This window comes from Halichoerus grypus, chromosome 3 (genome assembly GCF_964656455.1).
Source record: "Halichoerus grypus chromosome 3, mHalGry1.hap1.1, whole genome shotgun sequence".
Classification (NCBI taxonomy): Eukaryota; Metazoa; Chordata; class Mammalia; order Carnivora; family Phocidae; genus Halichoerus; species Halichoerus grypus.
The window spans coordinates 180,215,351-180,235,123 of NC_135714.1; the positions used below are offsets into that span (position 1 = coordinate 180,215,351).

The following is a 19,773-nucleotide window of genomic DNA, read 5'->3' on the forward strand; positions in this document are numbered from 1 at the left end:
GCATACTATCTGTTGGTTATAGGGTTTACTAAAGCAATTTTTAGTTACTTCATAAAAGTACAAGTTCGAGGGAGAAAAGGGAATATGATTTTTCCAATTTAATTAACACTTTTGTTTAGCTCTTCTAATTCCTTTATATTTAAAACAATACTTCATAAAATCCAACATGACTTTTAAAGTTTTATATTGATGATTCAAATAAAAATTTGATCATTTATGGGCAGACTATCAAAAATGCTGAGTTGTTCAGTCATACTCATCTACCCCTTCTAGAAGGTTATGCAGTGTATTAATGTAGTGCATAATAAAAACAACAAAAAAGTAAAAGAAAAAAAATGCTGAGTTGTTTCATGATTTTTTTCCACGCTAAAAATAGCACCAAAGTTGTGCTCAAGGTGACAAGTCTACATCAATACAAACAAAATCAAATCAAAATTAATTTAAAACCTAAAAACTCACTAATTCTAACATTCCAAAATTCTTCAAATCTTATAAAGAACACTCAGTATTTATTATACACGGGTATTCAAATATAAGACCTGTACGTAAATACTTCAGTAGGAATGCATAGGAAAGTTGTAACACATAAACACAGTGACAGTGATGTACAGATTGATAAGACTGTAAGGGCCCATTTATTCTGTGCTAACATCAGAGAATGACATGTCTCATGTAAGATAACTATTTACTCTAACAAATATCAAAGGCTGTCTTTGGTAAAACATAATATACTTTTCCTTCTTTCTTAGGATTGTTATTATGCATATCAGTAGCCTACAGAAAGCCTCAGCACCCAACAGAATGTTAAGTATATGACAGCAATACAACAGATGTGTAATGAATTTAAATCAATGAGTAATACTGTACAATCCAATAGCTTCCAGGTCCACTGAAGCATACAGCTGTTCCCTTCTGTAACAAAACTCAAACTACTCTATTTTAAAAGTTCTCAGTTCTAATTTTTACACTTTTGTACACTCTTTCACAGATTGCCAGCTCTAACTTCCAGCTGTGGTCATGTGCATACCATTCCTTATCAATACCTGCTTTTCATTTTAACTGGATATCTAAGCTTATCAAACTGTATCTATAAATGAGAAGCAAGTATGCTCTGAATGTCCCCTCATGTACTCCACTGGAAATGCAGTTAAATGAGTTTGAACTCACGCTTATGGCATGTATTTTAGCATTTTTTATTCCTCTCTGGTTTTGAGGCGTGATTTGGTAAATTAGGTATTACTGTAGGCTTCTTACAAAGAACCTGAAATAAATTTAACTAGTCCTTGTTTGACACTGAAACTTGACAAGATCTTTCTTTACTAAAAATGATTCCAGTATTTCCCATTCTCAAGTTTTAAGAAAACCTATTTAGCTTTGTTATTACAAAGCAAAGCATTAAGCAGACATAATTTACATTCAATAGATAGTTTAAGTGCTAGAACAAAACTCTGAAATACATGTAAACATCACATAAAAGTGATTATTTTTCTTTCACAGAGGGAAAAATGTAAAATTGAATATGAAATGGCTTTATTGTTACCTATCCCCATTTGACAGTTATGTCTTTCAGAAATTCTCGGTTACATAAAAACTACTAAAACAAATTGCTAGGGGGGAAAAAGGACTTTGAAAAAGAGCTGAATCATCATATTTTGAAATATCAGATTCAAAATTTATCACAAATCTCAGCCAAAAAAAATACACTAACACTGTATTTTGTCAGAATCAGAATTCTGTTTCAACTAACTGCATGACATTCTACAAAGTATTTTTGCCTCAATATATAACTATATTGTAATAATTCCCTGTTCAAGAGCATTCCTGCTATTAAAGGAAGTCATTCAGCAATTAAGGCTAGGGCAAGGCCTGGTTCCAGAGTTAGCTACAAGGCACTGGTAATCCAATGTCTATTAATCCAAATATCTCAAATTATCTAGGGCTTTAGCTATAAAATGGCATTTAAAATCTGAATGCCTCTTGTCCTAATAGTCTAGTGATTATGTAAAATTCCTATTTATAAAATCAGATAAAAACCCAAAAAATGAAGCTACTAAATATAAAAGTTGTTTTTATTTATACATTTTAGGTGACCAAACCATGAATATAATTAAATGAGAGATGCCCATAACAAAAGAAAAAGATAACTTTGAATCTAAAATATTTTCCTTTCTGTGGACATCTGAATTTTATTTTGCCTTGTTTCATAAAACATCCTACAAAGCAGATAAAAAAGCCTTAAACTTCTTAATGGGCAATTTAACAACTGGAAAGATATTTCTCAAATTTATAGATCAGTCTACGTGCATGTACTGAAGCAAATTTCTATCAGTCAACCCACATGAGGCTGACAGCAGACTTGTCCACAGAGACCGGGCAGGCGAGAAAGGACTGGCATGACGTATTCAATGTGCTAAATGGGAAGAATATGCAGCCAAGAATACTGCATCCAGCAAGGCTGTCATTCAGAATAGAAGGAAAGATAAAGAGTTTCCAGGACAAACAAAAAATAAGGAATCTGTGAACACTAAACCAGCCCTGCAAGAAATATTAAAGGGGATCCTTTGAGCAGAGAGAGAGCTCAAAAGTAACAAAGACCAGAAAGGAACAGAGACAATCTACAGGAACAGCGACTTTACAAGTAATTCAATGGCACTAAATTCATGTCTTTCAATAATTACTCTGAATGTAAATGAACTAAATGCTCCTATCAAAAGATACAGGGTATCAGAATGGATAAAAAAACAAGACCCATCAATATGCTGCCTACAAGTGACTCATTTTAGACCCCAAAACACCACCAGATTGAAAGTGAGGGGGTGGAGAACCATTTATCATGGTAATAAACATCAAAAGAAAGCTTTCTTTATATCAGACAAACTAGATTTTGAACCAAAGACTGCAATAAGACATGAAGAAGGGCACTATATCATAATAAAGGGGTCCATCCAACAAGAAGATCTAATAATTGTAAATATTTATGCCCCTAACTTGGGAGCAGCCAACTATATAAACCAATTAATAACAAAATTAAAGAAATTCATTGATAATAATACAATAATAGTAGGGAACATTAACAGTCCAATCACAGCAAAGGACAGATCATCAAAGCAGAAGATCAACAAGGAAACAAGAGCTTTGAATGACACACTGGACCAGATGGACTTAACAAATATATACAGTGCATTTCATCCTAACGCAGCATAATACACATTCTTTTCCAGTGTACGCTGAACATTCTCCAGAACAGATCACATACTGGGTCACAAATCAGATCTCAACCAGTACAAAAAGACTGAGATCATATCATGCATATTTTTAGACCACAATGCTATGAAACTTGAAGTCAACCACAAAAAGAAATTTGGAAGGACCACAAATACATGGAGGTTAAAGAACATCCTACTAAAGAGGGCGCCTGGGTGGCTCAGTTGGTTAAGCGACTGCCTTCGGCTCAGGTCATGATCCTGGAGTCCCTGGATCGAGTCCCGCATCGGGCTCCCTGCTCGGCAGGGAGTCTGCTTCTGCCTCTGACCCTCCCCCCTCTCATGTGTTGTCTCTCATTCTCTCTCTCTCAAATAAATAAATAAAATCTTTAAAAAAAAAAAAAAAAAGAACATCCTACTAAAGAATGAATGGGTCAACCAGGAAATTAAAGAAGAATTTTAAAAATACATGAAGCAAATGAAAATGAAAACACAACAGTTTAAAACCTTTAGGATGCAGCAAAAGCAGTCCTAAGAGGGAAATATATAGCAATACAGGCCTTCCTCAAGAAACAAGAAAGGTCTCAAATACACAACCTAACCTTACACCTAAAGCCTAAATCCAGCAGGAGAAGAGAATAAAGATTAGAGCAGAAATCAATGATAGAGAAATCAAAAACACAATAGACCAGATGAATGAAACTAGGAGCTGGTTCTTTGAAAGAAGTAATAAGATTGATAAACCCCTCGAGAACTTATCAGAAAGAAAAAAAGACCCAAATAAATAAAACCATGAATGAAAGAGGAGAGATCACAACCAACACTGAAGAAATACAAACAATTATAAGAGAATACCATGAGCAATTATATTCCAACAAATTAGACAATCTGAAGAAATGGATAAATTCCTAGAAACATATAAACTACTAAAACTGAAGCAGGAAGAAATAGAAAACCTGAACAAACCTGTAACCAGAAAGAAAATTGAATTAGTAATCAAAAATCTCCCAACAAACAAGAGTCTGGGGCCAGATGTCTTCCCAGGGGAATTCTACCAAACATTTAAAGAAGAATTAATACCTATTCTTCTGAAACTGTTCCAAAAAATAGAAATGGAAGGAAAACTTCCAAACTCATTCTATGAGGCCAGCATTACTTTGATTCCAAAACCAAAGACCCCACTGAAAAGGAGAATTACAGACCTATATCCCTGATGAACATGGACGCAAAAATTCTCAGCAAGAGGCTAGCTAATCAAATCCAACAGTACATTAAAAGGATTATTCACCATGACCAAGTGGGATTTACTCCTGGGCTTCAGGGGTGGTTCAATATCTGCAAATCAATCAACATAATACAGCACATTAATAAAAGAAAGTATAAGAACCATTTGATCCTCTCAGTAGATGCAGAAAAGGCATTTGACAAAATGCAGCATCCTTTCTTTATAAAAACCTTCAAGAAAATATGGATAGAAGGAACATTTCCTTCCATTTCTATTTTTTGAACAGAATAGAGAACCCAGAAATGGATCCTCAACTCTATGGCCAACTAACCTTTGACCAAACAGGAAAGAATATCCAATGGAAAAACAGTCTCTTCAACAAATGGTGTTGGGAAAATTGGACAGCCACATGCAGAAGAATGAAACTGGACCACTTTCTTACACCATACACAAAAATAAACTCAAAATGGATGAAAGACCTAAATGTGACAGAGGAATCCATCAAAATGCTAGAGGAGAATGCAGGCAGCAACCTCTTTCATCTTGGCCGCAGCAACTTCTTGCTAGATATGTCTCCAAAGGTAAGGGAAACAAAAGCAAAAATGAACTATTGGGACTTCATCAGGATAAAAAGCTTTTGCACAGCAAAGGAAACAGTGAACAAAACTAAAAGGCAACCTATGAAATGGGAGAAGATAACTGACTTATCAAACAAAGGGCTAGTATCCAAAATATATAAAGAACTTATCAAACCCAACATCGAAGAAAAAAAAAAAAATCCAGGCAAGAAATGGGTAGAAGATATGAACAGACATTTGCTCCAAAGAAGACATACAAATGGCCAACAGACACAAGAAAAAACGCTCAGCATCGCTAGGCATCAGGGAAATACAAATCAAAACCACAATGAGATACCCTTCACACCTGTCAGAATGGCGGAAATGACAAATGTTGACAAGGTTGTGGAGAAAGAGGAACCCTCTTACACTGTTGGTGGGAATGCAAACTGGTGCAACCACTCTGAAAACTGCATGGAGGTTCCTCAAAAAGTTAAAAATAGAACTACCCTACAACCCAGCGGTTGCGCTACTAGGTATTTATCCAAAGGATACAAACATAGTGATTTGAAGGGGCATGTGCACCCCAATGTTTATAGCAGCAATGTCCACAATAGCCAAAATATGGAAAGAGCCCAGATGTCCACTGATTCATGAATGGATAAAGATGTGGGGGGGGTGTGTGTGTGTATATATATATAATGGAATATTACTCAGCCATCAAAAAGAATGAAATCCTGCGGGGCACCTGGGTGGCTCAGTTGGTTAACTGTCTGCCTTCGGCTTAGGTCATGATCCCAGTGTCCTGAATGATACCTTGCCATTTGCAACGACCTGGATGGAACTAGAGGGTATTATGCTAAGCAAAATAAGTCAGTCAGAGAAAGACAAATACCATATGATTTCACTCATATATGGAATTTAATAAACAAAACAGATGAACATAGGGGAAGGAAGGAAAAATTTAAAAAAAATGAAAACAGAGAGGAAGGCATAAGAGACTCTTAACTATAGGAAACAAACAGGGGTTGCTGGAGGGGAGGTGAGTGGGGGAATGGAGTAATTGGGTGATGGGCATTAAGGAGGGAACGTGATGTAATGAGCACTGAGTGTTATATGCAACTGATGAATCACTAAATTCTACCCCTGAAACTAATACTACAGTATACGTCAACTAGACTGAATTTAAATAAAAAATGTTTTTGAAAATTTCTGAGTCTACCTTAATAAACAGTAATTCGTTATAAATAGGAATGTGCAGTAAGAACAAACAGAATTGGTAAAAACAGGTAATATATAACCTCTGTGGATTTTCCAATTTTTTCAAAGTGTCAGGAAGACGCTTAGCCAGATCCATCATATCCTCAGAGATTGAAGTCAATTGTTTCTTCACATCACTAGGTAGCATTTCCTCCTCTGGACAAAAAGAATCAATGTTAATTTTCAAACCACAAAGCAGAGAGATTTATTTAGCCATTTATTTAAACACTATTAGGGGTCACATTTTCATTTTCTTTCCTTAAGTGAATTCCAACAAAAGGACTTCCTTATTCTATCTCCATATCACCTCACTTTATTTCCCTTTCAGATTTTTGCTACTTGAATTTTAGAATAAATTCCAAATGATCTACATTCATACACATTACAACCAGTGGTTACCAACCTAGGCAGAAGAAGGCAGAAATGAGAATCTGAACCCATCTACACTATCAAAATCAGAACTGATTTCTGTGGGCTATTAGTTATGAAACATAGTTTAGTAAACATAACCTGAGCCAACAGCCATGCCTCACTTCCCTTCTTATCAGTCATGACCAAAATAAAATGCAAGCCTTTCCAATCAGCAGTTATCTTCCAAACTCTCAACTTCATCCTGTCTGGTACATCATTCTCCATCAACACCACACCTGCACTCCTTCCTCGAATCCTTCCCCTGCTTAGAGTTTCTTACAGCTTATCACCATTTTCTCTGGTCCTTCAAAAGTCCAGCTCCTCTGAAGCACGCGACATAGGACTGTACCATCTGTTATTCCTGATTGCCGCATCTTGTGACCTCAAAATCACATCCTTTCATTCATTGAAGATTTTACTGCCTGGTTCACTGTCTTTCCCTTCACTACTACTCCTGTGATAATTCCACCTAAAAGTGTGGCCTTTTCAGTGCTTTGATCCTTCCATTTCCAACAATCTTTTCCTCCACTGACCTCAGCCACCCATTCGAGAGTCATTTGACCTTATAATTGCCAATAAAGTCACTACTTCCAAACTTCAATTGTAAGCATTCCACCCTCTGAACACCAGCATGCTTGCCTGCTTTCCAGGATGCCCTCCCCAATACAACTATTCTTTCCACTTACAGAGCCAAATCCACTGATCCTATCACCTTTTCCATATACCTTATCCCTCCCACTCCCCACAATGTCTTTTTTCCTTTCTTACCCATTTTTAATAATCATTCCCTTGTATGTCTGGACTCTGACCTCTTTTGCTCCTTCCTCCCTCCATGGTACTTTTTATCTAGGAAAACCCCTACTCCAATTAAACCCAGTTTTTTTACCTACTTGATGCCTATACTCAAAGAGTTGACTATAGTTGAAGATAAAACACAGCCAAGATGACTCAGCTTGCTTTAAATTCATGACAGAGATCTCAAAGGAATCCTCAGTAGTGACTGTTAAATATTCTATATTTCCCACTTTCCTACTATCGAGATGACTATTTCATACCTCTTTCTTTCTCTCCAAGCCTCTAACATCTGCTTGCTCCTCCTTTTACTCAGGGAACAACCTCACTCCTCGTTACACTAAGAAAATAGAAAAAGAAAACTATCTCATCTTCCCACCCCCCATCTGCTAATTAGTCTGTACTCACAGAACTACTCTCATTTACAGCAAAATTCCATGAAAGAGTTGTCCACACGCGCTGTCTCAAATTTTCTACTCCCATTTTCCCCTAAACAGACTCCAACCAAGCCTTCGCCCCCACCAGTACAGCATGGCTGCTTTGGGAAAGGTTACCCAGGGCCTTCACACTGTCAAATCTAATTGTCAGGTCTAGTTCCTCATCTCCTTCAGATTCTCAGCTATTTAAAACAGTTGATAACTTCCTCCTCCTTAAAACATGTTCTTCCTGAGGCTTCTGGACACGACACCTCTCAACACTCCATCTTTCACTACCACCCCTTCTCAGACCCTCTTCAATGCGCTCTCTTCATCTCCCTGATCTCTGAATGTTGGTGTGCCCTTGACATCAATACTTGGGCCCCCTCTGTTCTTTATTCCAGTCACTCCCTCTTTCATCTCCTTTCACTGCTTTAACTGCCATCTATATCTTAATGTTTCCCAAAGTTACATCTCCAACCTCAACCTTTCCCCTGAACTCCAGAATCGCATTTCCAACTGTGATAGCTGCTTGAATATCAATAAGCACCTAAAATTTAGCATATCCAAAACTGAAATCTAGATTTTTCTCATCCAAACCCACTTTTCCCATAATCTTTCCACCATAACTGATCCTTCCATTCACTCAGCTGATCCAACCAAAATAAACATTGTCCTCTCAGTCTCTAGATCTTACCCCTTACGGAGAATTCATCAGCAAATCCTTCACAATTTACACCTTCAAAACATATACACAATCTATCACTTCTCACCATCTCTACTGCTACCAGCCTAATCCAAACAAGTGTCATCTCCTGCTGGGACTACTATAGTAGCCTAACAGCCTTCCCTGTCTAAACACTTGCCCTTTTATAGCAGCCAAAAAAAAAAAAAAAAAAAAATCCTTTTAAATTTAATCATGTCATTTTTCTGCTCCAAACCCTCTAGGGTTTCCCATCACTCTACTTTATATTTATTGTAATTAATAAAATATGAAGCCATAGTCACCACCTGTAAGGCCCTAAATGATCCGGCCTAAGCTCCTTTTCTAGCTTCATTTCCTCCCACTCTGACCCTTACTCATTTCGCTTCAGTTATCCTCACTGTTCCTCAAATAAGGCAAGCGATCACCCTCAGACACTTAGCTCTTTCCCCGATGCCTGCTACATTCTTCCCTCAGATAGTCACGTGGCTCTTTCGCTCACTTCAGTGAAATGAAGGGAAGGCGCTTGGTCTCCTGTGTTCAGTCCACTTTCCCCTATAACTGAAACTGTGCCTGACTCATAATAAAAACCCATCAAATATGTCACATGAATGAATGAATGAGTAGCCCCTTTCCAAACCAATCTTCTAAAAAAGAAGTTATTTATACATACTTTCTCATGTTCCCTAGATCTAATAACTCTTCTATTCACGTTAATGTGATTTCTACTCACACCACTCCACTACTCCACTCTTGCTCTGCTTATAGCACCTTTATGTTCCCAAAGCCTGTGGACCCTTTTCTGTTTTAATAGCACATGCCCCCAAAAACCACTCTCTCCCCGGAACACTCTTTTGTCAGCCAATACACCAAAGCTGCTGGGGTCAACGGTTACAAATGGTTGCCATGTTGCCAAAACTGATGATTAATTCTAAATCCTCAGTTTCTCAAATTCTCAGCAGGACTTAAAACAGATTGATAACTGCTCCTATGTAGCTCTTCGCTTAGCTTTCGGCACACCGTATCTCCTAATTTCCTTCTATGCCAATGGCAGGCAACTCCTTTGCTGTCCCTTCCCCCATGCAAACATGAAATACTAAGAGTTCCTCAAAATTCTTAGTCCCAGTTTTTTATCTCTAACAAAAACTGTCCTCTGAGCCACAGCCTGGATATCTAAGTGCCCTGGCCACCTCCACCTTGCTATCTGACAGCCCTCCTTCCTTTAACATGTCTAAAATCAACTGTGACTCCTCAGCTCCAAAGCTTGCTCCTTCTCTTCAATGGTTTTCACCCCTGTTGTTCGTGGCAACAACACATGGCTCTCATCATCACACCAAATTCTGCTGACTCTACTGCTCTAGTAAATGTATTTAGAATCTATCCCCTTCTCCATTCTCAATACAACCCTCCAAGCCGGGTCACCACTGCCTCTCCCTTGGATTGCTCTCTCAGCCTCCTAAGGAGGTTTCCCACCATGACCCTTGCCCAGCTACAATCCATTTTCTACTCTACAGCCCAAGTGATTCTTTTTTTTCTTTTTCTTTTTTTTTAATGTAATTCATGTCACTCCTGTGTTTAAACCCCCCAATACCTCTTAGGAGGAAATTAAACTTTTTATGACACTTTTCCTCTACTCTTCCGCTACCTAATTCCTGTTCCTATTCAGGTCTTGCCTTAAACATCACTTTCTCCAGGAAATACTGCAATACTTCCAAATATGTATCAGATAGCCATCTGCGCTAACCACAGCGCCTTGTTTTCCCACATCATGAGACTCATCTCCCTATACCTATGCCTTTTTTGTTCATCTCTATATCCCCTACAAACCTCTAGATTTCCCTCTCAGGAAGCAGATCATGAGTGCCTTGTTCATTACTGTATCCCCACATCATAAAGTGCTAAAAAAATTTTAATAAATAAGTTTATTTTTATCTGGTATCTTGTTTAGTGTTTATTAGCTACCATCCTGGAGTAAGCTAATATTTTAACAAGGAGAAACAATGTGCAAATATCCTTTTATTTTCTGATGTTATAATCCACTTTAATTCTTTAATAAGAAGAAAAAACACAATTGTATAACCAAAAGTGGTCACTTGAAAATATCATATATAAATACACCAGGGAAATTAAACAACAGTGAGGCTGATAGCTCTGGCTTCATAACAGGAAGGGAGGAGGGGGAGTGAGGAAAAAAAGAAAGACTGGTAATCTTTGTTACAATTCACTAGGATCCTAGTCAAGGTACCTCACTTCAGATGTCAAACAAAATTTACTCACACATATAATGCAATAAAGAATAAAAGTGAGGGTCAAACAATGCAGTATTGAAATGACAGGTACACTGATACTAGGACTTCTAGTGGCGACTTTAAATATATGGTACATTAGTGAGAAATATCTTAAACATTTCCTTAGAAGCATTTTAATCAGAGACAAAATTGCATGTATAACCTAGAAGTAATTCTGCAAACCACAAATTCAGAAAACAATGAATCCCCTCTGTTGAGTTTAATTCTGTTATGATTTAAATAAGTTCTATATTGTTTTCCAGATCAGCTTCAAAAACCTATCATCTGCTCAATTTAAGCAAGGTAATTTCTAGCCACAGTACCTTTGGCTATAGAGAGTCAGGAAGCTCTCATCAGAAGTGCCTTTCCAGGGAAAGAAAGAAAGCATAAGGGGTCTTCTACCTTATTAGGTAAAGAAGGAGGGTCTATTACAAAGAACATGAATCCCTTCTCAATGGCAATTAATAAGGGTACAATATAATTTTATATGAGGAGGTCACACCATATCTTTAAGCTTATTTAGCAAAATCACTAATTTAATTAACATCTTTTTTAAGATTTTATTTATTTATTTGAGAGAGAGAGAGACAGCGAGAGAGGGAACACAAGCAGGGGGAGTGGGAAAGGGAGAAGCAGGGAGCCCGATGCGGGGCTCGATCCCAGGACCCCAGGATCATGACCTGAGCCAAAGGCAGACACTTAATGACTGAGCCACCCAGGCGCCCCTCATTTAATTAACATCATAACAAACACAATTATTTAAAATCTCCAAAAGAAGCTACAAGAATAGGAATAACAACTCTGTAGATCAATACAGGTGCTTATAATATTCTGTTCCTCTTAGTGCTCACAACTATTCTATGCAATAGGTATGTGGCTATCAGCTACATTCCAAACATGGGGAAACATGTAAACCTCAACTCACATGGCAGGGATTCCCCTTTGATTTCTGTGACATGAAAGCCCATGCTCTTCCACTCTACTATGCAGGTCTGCTATCGCTGACCTATTGAGATATCTGAGAAAAGCACTGAAGTTGAACAAAGTGGCCATACTTTTTGGAGAAAAACAGCAGTTATCTTACCCTAGAAAAAATTTAGAAATTTAAACCAGGACACTATAAAGTAACTAGTACACTTTAACTATTTATAGCAAGGATGTAATAATCTCCAGCCTGGGAGATAATTGGTTGTGTCACGGATGTTATCAAAGCCACAAAGCCCCACCTAAAGAAGCCTAAGGAACAGCAATGTGACAAAGCAGTAGTAAGTCCTCCTCTGCCACAAGTAATGCGCCTGAAACTCTAATCTTTGACCAGAGAGATCTCACACCCTATTGTCAACATGGTTCAGACACTCAAGAAGTTGTAATACTAAACAGTTTGCACGTGTAAATATTCACTTTTTGAAGATAAACCTCATAAAAGAGCAAATTCAAATTTTATCTTTTATTTTTAGAGCACCACATACCTTTTTTATTTATAGCAAACCTTTGCACAGCATCACCTAAAATCTCTAATTTTTGATAAATGATGAGACCGGCCTATTAAGAAAAAAAGCAGAAAAGTGAAGAGCATGCTAAAGATAACCAAAATAAAGCTATATGTCCCATCTTTAGAAAAATCCAGAAGAGTGACTCCCAAAGCACCCAAAAAGCTGCATTCAAGTTACTATGTTACACAAAGATCTATGTCTTCATTAAATCACCACACCAATTTCGAGAACAGAGAAAGTAAGCTGCTTGCGCCTTAAAAGTTTTAAATTTTTATCTTTTAATATTCGATATTTAAGGAGTTATCCAAATCAAGTAACTTATAAGTGGGACTCCAACAAAATACAATCAAGTAAGAGATATCTGTTTTGGCGACACATATCCACTCCCCCGTATCTCATTAAATCAGCTGTGAATGTCGGCGTATGAACAGCCCTCCTTCCAGGCACTGTTAACAGGAACAACCAAGTCACACTGATTTTTCATGAATAAAAATGCTACAGAACTTGCACGAGTTCTCAACAAGTTCTACGATTTTTTTTTAACAGAATGTAAAGGAAAATTATCACCCTATTTCCTGACAAGATTGAATTTTTTTCTGTTTTTAAAAAAAGGAGTTTCCAGGCCTAAAAACAGATGCAAAAAGGGAAACAAGATATTCATCTACAAATGAAAGTATAAATTAGGGAAAAAGAAATCCACAGGGACATAAAATATATTTCCTGCAAAAAACAAAAACAAAAAACAAATAATGCTATACATTAAGATAAGCCCAAATTTCAGTATGTATGAATATGTAAATATGAAAATACAACTGACTAACAGCAGTGGAAAGCTAAATTTGGAGGTAATTTTCCTAAATTTTTAGCACATTTTAAATGTAACTATAAGAAATAATGCCAGTTTCAATATAGAAACTATAATTATTTTTATCTGAAGTTGTTTATAAATCAAATACATCATCAGTACCATTTGCGTTTACTCAGCCTGTGTTTATTAGCTTTCCATGTTTTCAGAGAGATTACATTTATTACACATAAATTGGACATTATTTTGGCTTCATGACAATTAAAAATACTAGCATTTTGATTGGTACTTGCTAATTAGTATTGAGAATTATCAGTTTCACTGAATGTCTTCTTAAGCATTTTTAATGCCAACCTGATTTAAAATATTTTAGTTGAGTTTGTACAACCATTACAACAAAATTCTTCTAAAGTAATTTATTATAAAGTATAAAAAACACATCATAATTTAAAGATCTTTGGTACATACATACGCATCAGTGGCTGCATATAGTTTCTGATCCTCAGTGAGAGGAAAATCACTCCAATTGCTACAGCGGATAGATCTGTCTTTCAGAAGCTGTTTGCCAAAGAAGTGTTTAACCAAACCACTGAGGCTCCAGACCTCTGCACATTTCAGCTAGAAGTAATGAAAAATCAATACTGCAAAAAATTATTTCTTTCTATTTTCAGATATTCCTAAATACCATCAAATGCCCATGCCACAAATAAAGTTGGAAATGTTATCACCAAAATATATGGCAGAGATAGTCCTTAATAAATTTCCCATCACTAGAAACCTCATTTTCAGTCCACATTATAAGAACTGAACTCTGGAATTTCCCCAATGTAGGTATTAAAATTCTTGGACTGTAAAAGTATTATTCATGGAAAAAAGCTGGATAGGTTGGTACGCTTTCTATCCAGCCCAGTGACTATCTGGCTAAACATGCGAATTTAACTTAATGACTACATTAATAAAATATATGAAATAAGGGTGACGGAATTGATGGCCAAACCTCCACTAAGCCCATCATACCACAAGAGCTACATTATGCTTTCCCTTAAAAAAAAAAAAAAATTATTGGTATAAATGGATCAAAGGGAAAAACTTAAAATACAATATTTAAATATACAAATATATGAAATAAAGTGAAATAGTACTAAAGGGGGGGTGCTAGCTTAAAGAAATTTCTCTAAGGCAATGGATTAGAACTGAAGGTTTTCATTATGGAATACTCATTTGGGACTTCTTTATTGTTACAATAACATACAGCTTAAAGTATTTTTTTCAAAATATCTAACATTCAGATAGATGGGACATTCTGTGAAACACAATCTTGTTTATGAAAATAATATATGTATTACATCTACCTTTTTTTAAGTTTTTATTTAAATTCCAGTTAGTTAACATACAGTGAAATATTATTTTCAGGTGTCCCAACATGGTGATTCAACACTTCCACACAACACCCGGGGCTCATCACACCTTATGCCTACCTTTTCATTGGCAACATCTGTCAGCTCCACAAAATTCTTCAAATCGATATCAAAGTCACACAGAAGTTTCCGCTGATCTCCTCGGATTCCTACACCTGCTTTTTTAATTGCTTCATTTTCAAGCAACATTTTTAATCCCTGAGGAAAAACTGTAACATTTTATTATTATTTCCATAGGTTCTATCAAGTATTATTGATTTATTTTCTACTTCTTACACATTCTATGTTTGTATTTAAATTTGTTTATGTTAAGCTTAAATTCAGAAACACATTCACCTTGAGTACTTTTTTAAAAGATTTTATTTACTTATTTGAGAGAGAGAGCACAGAGGGAGAGGGAGAAGCAGAGAGCCCGATGTGGGGCTCAATGCCAGGACCCAGGGATCATGACCTGAGCCAGAGGCAGCCACTCACCTGACTGAGCCACCCAAGTACTGCCACCTTGAGCATTTCTTTTCTTACCTAAAGCAAAGTCCTGACTGATAAATGACAAGAAAAACAACTGGTTTGAAAACTTCCTCTGCTAACATTAACAGTATATTCCTGATCATTTAGCCCCTCAAAACTTCAGTTCTATACTGTCTAAACCAGGAATAATATCAATACCTGATGGAGATGTTGTAAAAATAAATAAAACAGGGATATGAATGAATCAGATGGAACATGAATACTTCAATAAATGTAAGGTGATGAGAGAAGCACCAGCTAATTCAAAAGCTTAATTTTATAGGGATAAAGTTGACATAATACAACTATCAACCATATAAAAATGAAACAAAGAAAAGAGATACCAACCTGACATAGAAGAAATATGAAACAAGTAACATTTGCTCTCTGACACACATAACTGAATCAGTGCAACTCTGCTCAGTTTCCCTTTACTGTATACTGGTGGCCATTCCATGTCAAATCCGACCACACCTCCAGTAGATAGATTCGTGCTACGGGGGGAAAACAGTGCAAATTAATTACATTAAAATTTTAACTTCTATATAACTTCTGCATTCCACAAATTAAAAGACAAGCCATATATGGTAGAAGGTATCTATGATACAAATATCTGATAATAAATAGCCAGAAAATATTAAAAATTCCTTGAAAAGTTGGTAAGAAAAAGACAGATAATCCAGTAAGAAGAAGAAGGAGGAGGAGGGGGAGGAAAAATATAAACAGGCAATTTCCATAAGAAAGTCCAAATAGCCAATAAATCCAAATAAATATGTGAAGACATGAAACCTCACTTGAAATCGGATGCAAATTAATTGATATAATTTCATATATATATGAGTGGCAACAATTAAAGTCTCACAGTATCAAGTGCTGAGAAAGATATCTACCTGTGGGACTGCTCAAACACTGGTGAATGTAAATTGGTAAAATCCTTTTAGAAAAGGCTTTGACAATATTTAGCTGAAGATGTATAAACACTATGACCTGCAAGTTTTTTCTCATAAATGTATCAAACTCTCAGATGCACACAACCAGACAGATGTTTAAGAATGTTCACTGCAGGAGCACCTGGGTGGCCCAGTCGGTTAGGCATCCAATTCTTGATTCCAGCTGAGGTCATGATCTCAGGGTCTGGGACTGGCCCTGCATCAGGCTCCGCGCTCACGGGGAGTCCGCTTGAGGTTCCTCTCTCCTCTCCCTCTGCCTCTCCCCCCACTCACACTCGCTCGTGTGTGCGCTCTCTCTCTCTCTCTCTCTCATTTTCTCTCTAAAGTAAATAAATCTTTAAAAAATAAAAATTTGCTTTAAAAAAAGAATGTTCATTGTAATACTGCTCTTACTGGCAAAAATGGAAACAAACTGCATTTCCATCAACAAAAGAACGGACAAATTGTGGCATACAGAAACAATTAAATATTATATATAAATTAAAATAAAACTACATATACCCAGAAGAAAAATTCTCAAAAAACATAAAATGTTGTGTTTTTGACTCTCATAACAGCATATGATATTTGGGGATATAAAAATATAGATATAATAGAAAACATGTGAGGGAATGTTAAACACTGAACTTGTGATAGAAGGTATCTCAGAGGGCTGCAGAGGGGAGAATCAGAAAGGACATACCTGGGGTTTCAGCTGTATTTTATCGTAACATTTCTTAATAAAGATTTAAAGAAAATGGATATTAAGATTTGCTAAAGCTAGGGTTTTGTTATATTATTTTCTATTTTTGTTTATATTTGCCTATTTTATAATTTTTTAAAATTAAAAATGTGTATCACAAAAGAATCTCAACTTCTGCGTTGGGCCAAGATGGAGCAACAGTGATCAGACATACCTTTCCTCTATGAACAAACAGAAAATTGGACAAAATAGGTAAACAAGAGTTTTCAGACACTGAACAATAGGTAATACAGGACTATGCTCTCTGAGGGAAAGGAAACCATGGGGGAGCCCTGCTGCTGCCCCCGCTTTCTATCTGGGCTTTCCAGACACCAGAACAGGGAGAAGTCAAAGCAGAGCACTGAGTTAGGGTGACAGGGTGCAGAGCCAGACACGCTGAAGGAGCTGGAAGTAGTTTCTGGAGAGGAGGGAGCTAGGCAAGAAAGAGAATGCACAAAGAACAACCAGGGAATCATCAGATGAACAATTCCTAGGGCTTACATGCAGGAAAGAGGCATTAAAGCTCTGAAAAGTCACCTCAGAGAGTCTTGTTGATCGCCTGGGGCAGTCAGCAAAGACTCCATAAGGGTCACACCTTATTATAGGGCTAAATTATTCCCAGAGTAAAGACTCCTATCGACCTACCCTAATAAAGCTTAAAAATAAAGGCTCAAAAGGTGAAAGCTGATCTTCAGGTAACTTAACTGCCTGACAGAGCAAAGCTCTTTTCTTTGAAGAAAAAGAAGCAAATCCAACACTCAACAAGGTAAAATCACAATGTCCAATCAAAACCACTGGCATCAGGAAAAAATAGGAAAATGTGACCCCCTAAACAGGATAAAAGTCATTTCATAGAAAAAATAACTAAAATAATGGAATTAACAGACAAGCACACTAAAACAACCATTATAAATATGCTGAATATGTTCAAATATTTAAAAGAAAACATGAATATGAGAGCCAAAATGGAAGATATTTTCTAAAAAGAAACAAATGGAACTTCTAGAGACGAAAAATACAATAAAATTAAAAATTCACAGGATGGGATGACGGACACTACAAAAAAGTGAACTTGCAAACATAGCAAAAGAAACGATTCAAACCAAAACACAGAGAGAAAAAGAATTAAAGAAAAACAATAAAAGACTGAAAGGGAAGAGAACCCCATGACCAATGACACAGTATTAAGCAATCCAACCTGTGTGTATAGAGACTACCAGAGGAGAAAAGAGTAACAGGATAAGGGGAAAAAAAAAAAAATCTAAAGAAATATTTTAAATCTGATGAGACTAGAAACCCACAGACCCAAACAGCTCAATGAACCCCCAAGCAGGATGAAGACAAACCACACTACACAAAGGCATATCATAATCAAATTGTTGAAAACCTGTGATAGCAAAAATCTTTAAGGTAACCAGTGGGGGTAAGAAAAAAAAGTCTGCCTATCATAATGTACACAGAATTCGTCGGAACTACATTCCTCAAATCACTTTAAGCTTATTGCCTTTAGATATGACATGCTACAGCACTGACAAAGGTAATATATAATCATAAATGACAGATTTTACCTTCTCTATGAGACAAATTTTTTTCTATATAATGAGACCCAAAAGTGGCCAGTTAACCAAAGTAGGAGTGAGGACACCTGAATACTATTTCTAGAATTCATCTACCACCAGAAGATCATTAATAAATAGATTAACTTACCTCTGTATCTTTTAACCATTGCAATGTACAACAGTTTAAAAAAAAAAAGAAAAAGACAGGTATACAACTTCAAAGAAGATCTGAATGAATTCCCTACTTCTCTCCTTGTAAAATGCTTTAAGAGCCTTGGATTGCATTATTGCATAGTCCTAATTTAACAAGGCAATTTTAAAAAATACTAACAGTCATTTCTAATGTTCTTAGGAATCATTTGCTAAAGGCAACAGAGCTGATCACAACCATTATTCACTACTAGGTTGTTATTTTTAATGAAATATAAAAGGGGCACTTGGAGGTTGAATAGTTCTTGCAGTTTTCGGTCCTACATTGGTGAAATAAACAATGTGCTTATTTAAGTATTTAAATACTGAAAGTAACAAAAAATTAAGTAATAAAAAGGATTATGAATGAACAAACAGGTACATTACACATTTAATCCAGTGATTTTAAGATTTTTTTAACATAAAATTAGAACTTGTCAAATGATATTCTACATGTAGAAATGATTATCTATGGAACACACCTTAACTATAAAATTCAGTATACTTACAAATACTGTTATAATAGTTATCTTCTAAGGGTCCAAATTCAAATGAAACTAGAAAATTCAAATCTCTTACCTAATATCTTCTGACAGAAAAGAACAATCACTAGCTTCAAAACTATAAACAATGGATCCAGTGAATTCTAAGAAAGGGAGGTCATCTTCGAAAACACTCTTCTGAATAGATGCCTTGAGTTAAATAAGATTACAGAAAGGCACAAATAAAGTTAAATAAGAGATGTTCATGGAAAAATTAAAGTTCAGTGAAGCATTCAAATTATATATACTAACGAAGTCCTAAGGACAACGTAGCAAAAATAAAGCCATCCAAAAATTATTTTTCTAAAAAGCTTATTTGCAAACTTCTAATCCTATTTTCATAAGAGCACTTATTTTATTAATTTTTTTCTGTAATTATATTAGTATTCTAGATGTAATAATGTTGCCTTAAGCTTCTGAAGAGTGGCTGGTGGATCTTGAATCTAAGAAAACTTAAACTTGCTTACGCACAAAAATTCACCAAAATAAATACTGTCTAAATTATCTAAATTAGAACAAACTAGTAAGGTCAACCATACAAACTAGATAAAAAGGTAAAATACGGAGTTAGAATCCCCATTTTGTAAGCTCCATTAAAATTTAATCCCATGGGTGCCTGGGTCTGTCTGCCTTCGGCTCAGGTCATGATCCCAGGGTCCTGGGATCGAGCCCCACATCGGGCTCCCTGCTCGGCGGGGAGCCTGCTTCTCCCTCTCCCACTCCCCCTGCTTGTG

The 19,773-nt window shown here is 36.3% G+C and overlaps 1 protein-coding gene across 3 annotated transcripts in view; it reads right to left on the reverse strand.

Annotated features, from left to right (window-relative positions):
• The window catches only part of WRN (WRN RecQ like helicase), a 153,726-nt gene that overhangs the window by 97,427 nt on the left and 36,526 nt on the right, over positions 1 to 19,773 (reverse strand). For all 3 annotated transcript variants that reach the window (XM_078069648.1, XM_078069649.1, XM_078069646.1), the window contains exons 3-8: positions 19,077 to 19,189; positions 15,427 to 15,572; positions 14,632 to 14,780; positions 13,622 to 13,771; positions 12,325 to 12,397; positions 6,287 to 6,401 (exon numbers count right to left, since the gene is read on the reverse strand). In XM_078069648.1, the coding sequence (XP_077925774.1) occupies positions 6,287 to 6,401; positions 12,325 to 12,397; positions 13,622 to 13,771; positions 14,632 to 14,780; positions 15,427 to 15,572; positions 19,077 to 19,189 (746 nt within the window). The remainder of the gene's footprint in view (positions 1 to 6,286; positions 6,402 to 12,324; positions 12,398 to 13,621; positions 13,772 to 14,631; positions 14,781 to 15,426; positions 15,573 to 19,076; positions 19,190 to 19,773) is intronic.